Source organism: Cyprinodon variegatus, unplaced genomic scaffold (assembly GCF_000732505.1).
Source record: "Cyprinodon variegatus isolate N-32 unplaced genomic scaffold, C_variegatus-1.0 Scaffold805, whole genome shotgun sequence".
NCBI lineage: Eukaryota > Metazoa > Chordata > Actinopteri > Cyprinodontiformes > Cyprinodontidae > Cyprinodon > Cyprinodon variegatus.
Genome location: NW_015151258.1, coordinates 368,639 through 381,602, shown reverse-complemented (window position 1 = coordinate 381,602; position 12,964 = coordinate 368,639). Strand labels below are relative to the sequence as shown.

The 12,964-nt window shown below is 36.4% G+C and overlaps 1 protein-coding gene across 1 annotated transcript; it reads right to left on the bottom strand.

Annotated features, from left to right (window-relative positions):
• Positions 1–220: 220 nt before the first annotated feature.
• LOC107098732 (clathrin heavy chain 1-like) lies at positions 221–9,924 on the bottom strand. The gene is made up of 2 exons (XM_015396550.1): positions 9,606–9,924; positions 221–538 (listed from the first exon to the last, which is right to left on the bottom strand). Exons 1-2 carry the CDS (start codon positions 9,645–9,647, stop codon positions 236–238), a joined length of 345 nt encoding a protein of 114 aa, XP_015252036.1. The 5' UTR covers positions 9,648–9,924; the 3' UTR covers positions 221–235.
• Positions 9,925–12,964: the final 3,040 nt, after the last annotated feature.

Below are 12,964 nucleotides of genomic sequence, written 5' to 3'. Positions count from 1 at the left end.
AAACAAAAAAAGTCAAAGCAATTATGGACAAAAATAAAAAAATAAAATATGCAATTTCTAACCTCTGATGAGAAATGTTTAAGGTTTAATAAAATAAATAACTGGTCAATAAAACTTTATGGCAGAAAACTTAAGTAGCTGCATTTATACAGACAATGAATGAAATTAACAATAATATGAAATCTATATAGTCAGACTGATGTTGAAAGCAGTCTTTAAAATAAAAACAGACATATTAAACATTTAGCCTTAAAAGTTGGTACAACATGTCTCTGAAAAGTGAAGAAATGTGTAAACAAAGGCCTCTGTAGAGCCGGGACAGAGCCATACCTTTAAGTGCAATGACCTTGCTGGCGGGATTCATGATGGCGCTGTCGGCTGAGATGGGTCTCCGGATGGGAGTGTTGGGGTCGGCCATGTCGATGATCACAACTTGAGCCTGCTCCCCCACTTTTTCACGGACACAGATGAATTTGTCAGACTCCATGGTCAAGGTGCTGAAGCCTATGTTGGCCGGATTGATCCCCAGATTTTGGAGCTGGGGAAGACATGAAAAAGACAGAAGACGTGTCAGAGTGAACTGAAAACAGACTACAAGCACCTATAGCTTACCTGGCAGAAAGATGTATACTTGGTATACATCCAAAAAAAACTTTACTGTTACACCTAACGAGTCAACTTAAATTGATTTTGGACTCCTGCCGGAAAGGAGGATGATAGTTTACCTGGAGAAAAAAGGATGTTCCCTCAATACGTATGTGGATAAAGGAAATGGCATCTTGCATTATGTTGGAAAGGCTGACTTGTAACCAGGGGAAGGGCTGCAGAGTTTAAGACTAGATTGAATTTGTTAATATAGTTTTAAACAACTCAAAACTGCTGCGTTGATATTCGTTCTTGAATGTTTGTGTTTTATTAAGTTTTATTTAATTTGTTAAATGTGTGAAGTATATGACTGTTTTTTTTATGAATGTTATTGTTTTGATTATAGAAACAAACAAAAAAACATTTTTTGGAAGATCTAGACACAATATAACCAAATCCAAGTAAAGAACATTCCTTATTTCCGATATCGTGACCTAATTTACATAAAAGTGGATGGAAGAACCCAAAACAGATGGGATCAACAGTAAAGCCTCTTTCCCACTAAAACTGATTTTTTAAATACGGGTTGACCAACTTACAATCGGCCTGTGGTTCCCTTCCCATTGGCAAGCTGGGCCTGAACCCTTGCTGATCGAGGTCATGCAGACCTCTGATCCCCCCCACTGCCGCGTGTCTAGTGACACCATCATGCTGGGTTAAGCGTTGACGATGTCTTCAGTGCGACAGAAATCAGAAACAGACAACAATGGAGAGCAATATGGAAGGCAGCCAGGGTGACGCAAGTGTGCTTTATGTTTGGCTCTTCTGCCCGTCAGAATCCCCTCTTATAAACGCTGGGCCATGTTTATCAAATGCAACAAGATTTAAAACCTCAGCTTGAATCTTGCAATGAACCCTCATTTTACCCTATAATTATAGTCGAGGAATGTCCATCCCCACCAACAAACCCCTCTTTCCCTTGTAGGCAGTCGGTGTATTGATTACATCCCAATAATTTTGTAAATAATGCAGATCACAACAGAACTAAATAACTAAGCCCTTTCCTTTAATGTGATTTCTTAGAACACCCCCATTTCTGATCAACTGTGTCATCCCTCTGCACCACTTCCAGCAGCCTTCTGCCCCAACACACCTGGCGAGTAAAAGTGCTTTTTGGAAGCTAGTTACAGACTATAAAGGCTTAAAATTTGGATTTTAGCATGTTTGCCCAGATGCTACTTTGGTCTAAAGCTCGTGATTTCCCTTTAGATTAACTGAGATTGAGAGATATCAAATTAAGCTGTACGCTCTGCAGAAAATGTTCAATTCAAATTATTCCTTTAAACTGTTATGTGGTTTTTAAACAAAATGCATAACAATACCTTCTCTTTTTAAATATTGCATTTAAGAAATGTGTACACTGCCGTTAAACAACTATTTACTGTTATGAAGAACGAAAAAAAAAATGTATAAAACATCTACTCTGCAGACCTAATATACAAGCACAAAAAAAAAAAAAAAAAAAAGTCTTTGCTTTTTATGTTTTCCTTTCTAATGAACTGTTGATGACATCAATGACATGATTTAAAACTGGGAGGAAATGAAACTACCTAACAAAAAAAAAAACACGCTTCCCTCCATGTTGTGTTGTTGCAACTTCCTCTAGTTTTGCAACTCATGAATAATTGCCCACATTTGTACTACTTCTCATCAATGTTTCTAAAGCAATTAGAAGAATCTGTTCAGCATTTGGGGAAAATCATCTTTGGTCAATTTTTAATAGGGTAGAGGAGTAGATTTATTTTAGACAGTTTTAGCCTCCAGGCATTAATCCAAATCTATCCAATTTAAAACAGACAAGTGTCCTCATTCCAGCTGATAAATTGCTATCATTCAAAGCTAATCAGCAGACACTTTTCCAAGAATTACTAAGCAGAATGGTGACTGCGTTTATCAATGAAGGGTTACACCCTCCCACAGCCCTGCCCCACCCAGCTTACCAACAGAGGAGCCAGGCTTTCTCACAATGACACTACAGCAGTGATGAACTGAAAAATAATCTGAAGCAGAACCTTTTTCCACATATACTTTCAATAACACCAGCCTTTATTGACTCATGCTGGGGGATAACTTCATGCAAATCTTGTGTGCCATTTTAACATCATCCAAGTTCATAGCTTCAAATAATTTCACTGAACTCAGCAAATCACAATGAGATACTGTATGTTCAGTACAAGAGGAATTCTGGGAACTTCTGAAAAAAATAAAAGTTTATTAGGCTTCCATTTCATAAAGTCACCTAGAACAAGAGTAGATGGAAGTCCCTTCATTTAAAAACACTTAAAGTAGGAACAGCCTGCACAGTAATATCACAATGAATGAAAAAAAAAAAAAAGTACGCAGATGGGAAACTAAGAAGAGCATGGTTTAGTCTAGCTGGTTGGTTTCCTTTGAAAACAATTCAGTAAACCACTGCAGTCTAAAACAGCTGTGACATCAATAAACAGGAATTTGGGGGAAAGCAGGTCAGACCTGTGGAGCTACAGCTAATGTGGAAAACCCATCTAGACAGCCAGTCTAGCCTGACTTTGCCTCCCCCACAGCTGCTTTTAGCTTCGGTAAGTAAAGTTATTAAGGCGAGGATTAATGAAAAATGCATTAGAAGTTAATTAAGATGATTAAAACATGGAGGGGGAAAAGAAAGCTAGTTTTGGACAACCGTTTTAGATAAGCCAGAAAAAATAAAATAAATGAACTGAGCCTGGTCTGCAATAATTAATACAAATAACTATGTATGATAATTTCTTCTGTAAAAAATGCTAAAACAGGAAATGCATTTTTATTCTTCCATGTCATTTTATAAAAAGCAATACTTTGAACTATCACAGTATATTATATAGAGGCTAGGCCATTAATTACAGTTGCAATATACCTACATTTTTAAACAGTCCTAGAACTCTGGTTTGGTCACATTCAATTTAACAGAAGACTACAAAGAGTTTTCCTTCCAGCCCCTTAGGTGGCGATAACGTGCTTGAATTTGGTTTTCTGCCATACAGAAGGGAGGAGACACAGCATCAGCTAGCTCGCAAATCACCAGAAGGAAGCACTTGTCATGCAACAAAAAAACTCCTCCGAGAATGGATTCTGGACATGAAGGCTTTCAAGGTGAGGAAAACGATGAAACCCTGGCGTGAAAAAAAATAATTAAAAAATCTACATCTTGTGGTTTTGACTGCTGAGCAATACACATTTAAAATCCCTCCTTCACAGCAGAACAACTATTAAACTAATATATAAATTACAACGACTTGTAATATAAATAGCTTTTTGATTCCGCTTGCCCTTTACCAGCTTTTCTGCAAAAGATAGTCATCCCTGATTAAATGACAATCTGATAAACAAAAACAGGAAATGAGAAGAAAAAAAAAATAAAAAATCATGCATTTCTACAAAATATGTGTAACTTCTTGGATTTATGTGAATACATTGCTAAATGGGAGGCTGCCAATTACTGGGCAAGGCAGGACCGAAAATCGAACCTCAGGTTAACACTTATTTAAGGCTATTGTATAAACCAAAAAAAGCTTTCAAATCTTATGACATCTTGTTACTTTTAAAAATTCATTTCTACAGTTTTTGACAACGCTTCAGAGTCATGTCTTTTCTATATAGACAAACGTGCCTTTTTATTCTCGGGTCGGCAGCAGCCGATACATGCGGGCATTTGTCTGTTCATTAGTGCATTCAGCAGCCATGCATTTCCACTCCCTCTATTTACTATCTATGAATGTTTCGTTAAGATTTTTTTTTTTTTTTTTTTTAAGTAAAGGCAGCTTTTCCCAAAAATTTCACAATTGTATTTTTTATGTAAGCAAAGCAACCAAGACGGCCAATATTATAGAAAAACAGACACTTGTCGTCATCAAAGAACCAAAGTGTTTCGTTTCAACTATTTTTTTCCAAACACTAACATTCCTTAGGGCATATATTTTAACTTGAAATTCACACTTAAATTCAGCATTACTATACCTAAATATTGCACTATACTTGCTTACCATTTAATTGCAGGGTGCTGCAGTGTCTCATAACTGTTCACTGCCAGCATCTAGCTGAAGGTACTGTAATGTTTGAGAACGATGCCAATGATAGCATTAGCTCACTTCCTGTTAATTTAGATAATTTTTTCTATTTTGGTTCCAGTCAACTATACTGATAAAATAAAACGTTTTTGAAGTCATGAATCCCTCCGATACATTTCTGCATAAATTTGGAATCCAATTTTAAAAATAAGACCACCCTTTAAAGCAGGTATCCCCAAAGTCGGTCCTCGAGGGCCGTTGTCCTGCAGGTTTTAGAGGTTTCCCTCCTCCAGCACAGCTGATTTATATTGATAGTTGATTAGCAGGCTTTTGGTGAACTGCAATCACCAGAATCAGCTGTGCTAAGACAGAGAAACCTCTAAAACCTGCAGGACAGCGGCCCTCGAGGACCGACTTTGGGGATGCCTGCTTTAAAGGCTCCATTAGATAACAATGGCTATTGGTCTCCTGTTTATTGTAGACCTTATTGCACAGATTTTTTTTAACACCTGAAATGTGTACTTTATTCAAGGCTATGGTTATTTCTGAAGCTTCATAGATAGCAGGATGCCAATAAACCACAGAGTCCTGACACTTGGGTCAGAAAACCGAGTTCAAGTTCCAACTGACAAGTTGGTACAGCTTTCATCTGGAAAAACCATAGCTGTTTATTTTTAGCAAAAACATGGCATCAGTACTTAAGTTTTAAAGCCTTTTTTTTTTGTATCATCCAGTAAATAAAAAAACAAAAAATTAGCTGATCCAACAAACATTTATGAACATGGCAAAGAAAACAATCTGTGCCCTCTCTTGTTATCAGAGAAAATTTGCAGAGCCAAACTACAAACATTCCTGACCTCCATGTCTGATGTGGAGTAAGAAATAAACCTTTCTCAGACAAACTGGGAGTTGAAATCACAATATAGAAAAACAGCAATGTCAATTAAACTGATCTTCTCCATCAAACGGACCATCACACCCACTCAGTTTTGTATTAAGTCCCACACTCTCCTCAGATAATAAAAGTAACTGGTAAATAGGTTTGATAAATCCAGGAGATTCATTGAGATCCATTAAGGTTAGTATGTGGAATATGGCCTCTGGCACATTAGTAGGAATACATTTCTGAAATTAGTGCATCATCTGTTCTTTTTTTTAGGTTATCGGTTACAACACTGATTTATCCATTTTGTCCACTTAAATACATTTCTGTACTATTAACAAATTTAAAAAAAACATACAAGTGATGTGTCACATCTCAACTTAAAAACCTCACAATCATGCTACTCATTACAGTGGAAAAAAAATCTCTAATCTGTGCAAATAGTAAAACCATTGCTACGTTTAAAAAAAATAAAAAAAATAAAAAAAATTAACAACTAACAGCTCCTGGGAGAACTGTAGTCAAGCAACTATTGGTTAACAGGACCTTTTTTACTAGTCTGTTTAATAGAAATATACTCCTGCTCAGCAGAGGTAGAAAAAAATTATTTAGATCCCACACATTAAGTTCAAAGTAGATCAGGAACAATATTCTGTGCAATGTGCTGAGGCTTGCAGCAGTTCACTGCAATGCACTACAACAGGAAGCTAGGGATCCATTGTGTATAGGGACCAAAAAACGCATATAGTACTGCCTTCTCCACTAAGGGCTTGGCCCAGCCACAATCTAAAAAGTGAAGAGCTGCCTTCAGTGTCCGAAATCAAGTGACACGTAGGAAGGAAAAACAGATGCTTTCAACTCCACTTAATGTCAGTCTTAGTGAGGTGGTATGAAAAAAAGAGCCATTTCCTTTATCTCCGACAACTCCAGGATCTTGGCTGTCCTGCAGAATGTCAAGTGTTTAGCAACTCAGCATCCTTGCCTGTCTGTCACGAGTTATCAGCTGGTCATTCACACGCATTGTTCAAAGTTCAACATAGACATCTTGTAATGAGACATAAAAGCTTTGCAAAATCAACATTCCACCTTTTGGGTTAACACCAACAAAGTTCAAGCAACGGGTTGGATTTTCAATTAGACATCCATGGAAATAGTCAACTCCTGTTGTCTCCTTATGTTATGTGTAAATAAAGCCAACTTTTGTAAACAGAACAAATTACTGTGTGTACTTGCAAACCTTGATGTAAGCAAAGAAAAATAATGATAATGCACATAGTAATTATGTGCCTCTCTATGTGAGAACTACACAGAAATAATGCCTAATGTATACAAAGCAACCTAATATGGTTTTAATTCAGTAAAAGTTGGCTGTTCAAATACTGGTTAGTAAATACCTATAACATGCAAGTCTTAAAAACTGCATTTTTTTTCACTGGAAAAATGGAATTAACTCATGTTTGCAGAGATTTAAAAGGAAAAACCTGAAAAAAAAAAAACACTGAAAATAAGTCCCAAGTTTACACCGACTCCTACCAAGAGCCAAACAGAAGCAGTCATTTAACGCAACATTCTCCCTAATTTTCCTAACATTCAGTAGCATTTTAAACCAGACCTGGCAGCCTTCCAAAGAATCTTATCATTATGAGAAAAATAAAAAATAAACCATCTTTTGAGCAGCATGAGGCTCAGATGCAACCAATTAAAACGACAAAAGATCAATTAAATGTCTTTAAACTTCAGTCTATCGTATACTATATAAATGGATGATGTATAAAAATGCAAGCTTTGCATGTTAACCGGATGACAAAAGGCACATGCTTGCTGAGTTTGAAGGAGAGTAACAGAAGGCAGGAAACAGGAGATAAAGAGTCGCCAAAGAATAACAGTTTTTGCTGACTGAGACTTTATGAACTAAAGCTAAGAAATCAACATTCTGCCTAATATACCCATGATCTCCTTGAAAATGGCTCAGAAGTAATCATGGAGAAGAGTGATTGAATAGAGCACAATCACATTTTAAATCCAAAACAGGGAAAAGTCTATACATTAAGGAGCAAACATGATCAAAATCCACCTAACTTTTTCCTACAGTGGAAATCATCGTAACACTACATTAATCACATAAATTCAATGTGTGTGTGTGTGTGTGTGTGTCATTGGGCTTAACTTTGTTTTATTTTGTACTAAAAAAAAAGAAAAAAACAATTCACGGTAAGTAGAGAGCATTCTTTGTGCAGACAGGCAGAAAATAGGTAAAACTGATGGGTAGATATCACTTTCCTTTTACAGCACAATCAGTTACAATGATGGAATTTGAAAAGCGTATGATAAAACATCCATGTCCTGCATTAGTTCTAGCTATGAAAAATCTACCAGGAGCTGATTAACCACAGGGAAATACTTTGAGACCTGGAAATGATAAATCAGGGAACGCCTAAGTAAATCACACACTGGCAGTGAAGTAATCATAGGTAATGAATAATCTCTGAGTTCCAATTATAGTTTGGGAAAAAAAACATGAAACTAAGCTACTTCAAGTTTGATCTAATATTGATAAATTGAATCTAAAAGGAAACTAAAATACAAGCTTTACAACACAGAATCATTCAAAGGACACATGAGGGCAGGACAGCAGAATATTGAGATAAAAATGTTTGCTTAACCCTAAAGCACAATCTAAGCATAATGTTCTTATATGATAACTGCTTTGATTGTCGCCTGTAATCCAAGTGCTTTAACAAGAAGTCAAAAATATTTTCATAATTTCACTACAACTGAACACAAAAGATCTTTTACAGCTTTGTTAAGCCCAGCCTCAATACAACATCATGTGACAGGCCCACATATTAACTCATTGAATGCTGTTATGATAACACAAAGAAAATACTTTTCATCTGTATTCCTGTAGAAATGTTATCATTTTTTCAAAGCAACACATGCCTAACCACACCATCAAATTCACCTGCCTATCAGAGGAAACAAAGCAACACACAATTTAATTTACCACAGAAAATGTATGTAATGTAAAGGATCAGTTTGTGGAAATTATGAATATTTTAAGAGAGCTTTTGGTTTAAATTAAGAAAGCTTGGCCTAAAATAAAATACTGACCATGACCTCTTCTCAAGGATCAATGTCTGAAGCAGACAATTAAAAGAGAAGGGATATCATTAGTGCCTATAGTCCTGTTGATACTTCAGCTGAGAGCTCAATATTCTGATTATTATAAAGACAGTGAAATACATCTATAATAAGAGATTATCTTTGAGCCAAGAAGTAGACGCATGAATCCATAATCTTAATGTTTAGAAAAATAACATTTATTGAGTAGAAAAGCAGTTTAATTCAAAATGGAATCCTGCTGGAGCTGTCTATGAACCTGAGGGAGCATGGGCAAACCCATTCATCATTGAAGTGTAGTTATCAGACACCACATGACTCCAGAACAGGACAAGGTGGGATGCTTGGGAGGCACGAAATGTCCAAAGACAAATCATTATGAGCATTAAGTTCATTGCAATTGCCTTTCTACTACTGCAACATAGTTAACGAATGACAAGCAAACGTACAATCAGTTATTTCAAATAAGATCAGATGAAAGTCAATTATGCAATAATCATGTCCATAAATCTGGAATAGATTGATGATTGAAGGCATAACATGCTCTACACCATACACCAACAACTGACACCTCCCGACGATACCGTCAAGGACGAACATGGTTATAAAAACTAAAGAAACTTTTGAGCAAAGTTTTGGAGTTTCAAAATCTCGCTTTTTATAAGTATATGTCGTTAAACAAAAAAAGCATTTGGTAAAGTAACAGCAAGTGCGTCTAGTCAAAGTGTTAGCCAGCTGGCTAGATGCTAGTTCAGATAAACGTCATCCACCCTGTCAAGCTAGTTAGCATAGCTCCCGAAAGCTAACTTAGCCTGCTAGCAATCTCAAACTTCTATTCAGAAAGACTTTCAAACTAGTTTAAAAAGGTTATAAGCGAAAAAAAGAAAGACCAAATTCACTTAACAAGTTTATCATTCATTGTTTAGGCCACATACCTGCAGGTGCTCCTGAAAACGAATAGGTAGGATCTGAGCCATGGCGGTTCCCCTGTCACCCTCCTCCGAGTTTCTTCTAATGCTAACAAACTAAAGCTGCTTCTCACAGGTCCTAGCCGCTCAGCCAGGGAGCCTCTACTCTAAAGCCCACTTGTCAAATGATTTTAAAGGTTCCGCAGAGCGTGTTGTCGGTATGTTGGTACTTTTCATTCGTCCCGTCAGCTTTCGGTTGAGGTGTTTCCCCGGCTAATTACCGACTGCCACTACACCGACTCCCTGGTCCTGCAATGGCGATGGAGGTTGGTCAGCACTTAAAACATCCCGGAAATGAAAGTGCAGTCGATGATGCGGATGAATACCTTGTCACATTTCTTTAAAAAAGTGAATAACATTAAAAATGTGTTATATTCGAAACCACTTGTTGTATATAGCTAATGAAAATATCGGCGAGTTAAAGTCTAAATCAGAATGTCTTGGCTTTATTACTTTAGTCTGTGATTAGAGATGTAAGAACGGAACTACTTCTTTCCACTCGCCCTTTGATTTTTGCCACATCATTCGTCTTTGTAAATTAACGTCATTACTACGCGGTGTGTACGGATCTCAGCCAATCAAATCACTCAGGTCCAAACAAGATGTTCAACTTTTTTTTTTTTTTTGAAACGCGTAATTAGCCAACATTTTTTGAAATTGCACACTACTGGTTTAAGAATATTACACGTCACATATTAATACATTTGTCCTGTGTTACTTATTTTGGAGAACATATTTGCTAACATGGTCCAACTCTTCATTAACAAATGAAGAAAATAATTGGTAAAACACAAAAAAACATTAAAAAAAGAAAATAAAAAATATTTATATATATATTTCAATATATATATATATATATATATATATATTTTAGGGCCTTAAAAATGGATTCATATTTCCTTCTCAAAAAAGTTTGGCCAGGATGTTGAATATTTGAACTCAAACATCCTATACTAAGTGGAGTAAGACTAGTATCTATTTCCCTTTTTTAACATCCACAATTTCTGCTGGCAAAGGATGTGACATTATTACTCAATGTATAACTGTCCACTGAAACCAATTTGTAAAGATCTTATTTTGCTGAGCCAGCGATCATGGCTTCTTAAAAAGTAGGGTTCACTGAAAGTGAATATACATTCCTTAAAACTTGTCATAGTATTTGTCAACCACATACAACTGTGTGTGGTTAACAAATATCATCACATGCCATATGGTATTTTTTCACAGAAAGGTCAGAAAGGACTTAAGATGCAAATTCAATAAATGAAGCCTTTGAATTTTAAAATGATAATCAATAAGAAGCATTTCATTTTACATCTAATTTCCCCTTTAAACCAATCTAAGGCATAAAAAATGCCACTGCTAGGCCTCTGGTATCATAGAGGCTATAGGCCCAGTTTTTCTTTTTTTGGGGCCATTCCTGAAGCCCATATAGCTTTCTTGGCCCATTTACACAAAAATGAGACACTGACAAGAACTATTTATCAATTTGCAATTTAAACAACAAAAATAATGCCTTCACTAAAAAAATCAAATGAAACATTAATAATAGATAGTAAATAGAGGGATGGGGTCTGAATTTTCACAAATGTATATTTACTTTCCTTGTTTATCATTAACAAGCACAATAATGGATTTACTGTGATGGGTTTAAAATCTCTACATCTATTTTTTCAAGATTTGAGAATAGCTTACCAATGTACTCTGGAAGCATTGCTACTTGGTGTTGTTGCTTGTGAGTTTAACAAATTATGCTTGGCCCCATCTTCGCAACTCAACGAAATCTGTATCGAAAAGTTTTAGAGTTGTAATTTGGTTCCAATTTAGTGACTTCATGTGACTCTTGACACAATAACAAATGTATTAAAGCAGTTCTGCGTTTTAATGAAAACATTTGCCCCTTTGCAGTGTGTGAAGGGGCAACGTCCAGAAGACAAAGTGATGCAAAGGCACCATTTAATAACCTAAACCTTCTCTTTCAGTGTCAGCTCTTCACAATAAGCTGGAGCTGCACTAGTGTGATTAAAAACAAGACCCATCTTATATCAAGATCTTAGAGCTTCTTAACTTTGAGCAAATACTCATCATATTATACTGATCTAAACCATAAAACCAACAACAGAACCATGGTTAAAGATCTGCTCTACTATCCAAAGCCAAGCCAAAAGTCTTATCCCAAATCTGAGGTTCAACAATTGGTCTAACCTGAAGGAGTTAAGGAAGTAGGAACCATCCATAGTGGGAACACACTCTTTTTAAACCCTTTTAAAATGAGGGACCACCAATGATACTGAAGTTCTTCAGATGACATTAAAGAGGCGTACCAGCCATTACAAAAATGCAACTTTTTTACATGAAACCAATCGTCTACATTTCAATTTTTGTGCAGGATAACTGTTGAACTGTGAAAAAACTCTAATCAAGTCACAAATCAAGACTCTGCATCACACCGTAAACATTATACCTACTTGCACTATATGGCGAATCTTCAAAATAGCACTCAACTCAGTGTTTCTACTGCATTTTGAACCATATCTATTTATTTATTTTTGATCACTGCTGCACTTTATAAATGGAAATGTTCATTTCACTGCTAAGCTGATGCCAGTTCACTGTTATGAAAGCTGTATGTATCAGAATCTCGTTTTTTATAGACTCTGTGTATACAAAACGGCACAAAAGTTTGTCTAAGTCAAAGCATCCAGGATAATAAATAGGTCTTAAAATCACATCAAAGTTTCACAAATGATATACCAGTAGAAGATAAGCAGAGACTACACATTAAGAATTTTTGGCAGTCCCAGCATTTCTTTTCTAAAGACATCATAAAAATTATTTAGCTGATGTTAAGGCCTTGATGGAGTTGGTCGGCTAGATGTGCCATCCTCTTCCTTTGACATGGGAGCCGGCTTGGAGCTCATCTGTCTGGCTGTGTGTTTCCGGGACCAAATTTTGAGCTGGTTTACAATTGTCTTTTGTATCGCTGCTTCTTATTGTATCTCTGCTTCTGTCTCCTTGAACCCCAGTCGGCCTCAGCAGATGGGCGCTCACACTGAGCCTGGTTCTGCTGGAGGTTTCTTCCTGTTAAAAGGGACCTTTTCCTCTCCACTGTCGCTACAGGCATGCTTAGTGTGAGGGATTGGCTTCGAGTCAATGAGTCGAAGCAATCAACTGGTTTCCGTAGATAGAAAACTTAATCAATTTGACTGTATGATTTGGTTGAATATTAAAGTGCCTCGATATGACATGTGTTTGAATTGGCGCTATAGAAATAAACTGAACTGAATTGAATCGAAGGCAAAGGTGTAAAAATGTCTACATCTACA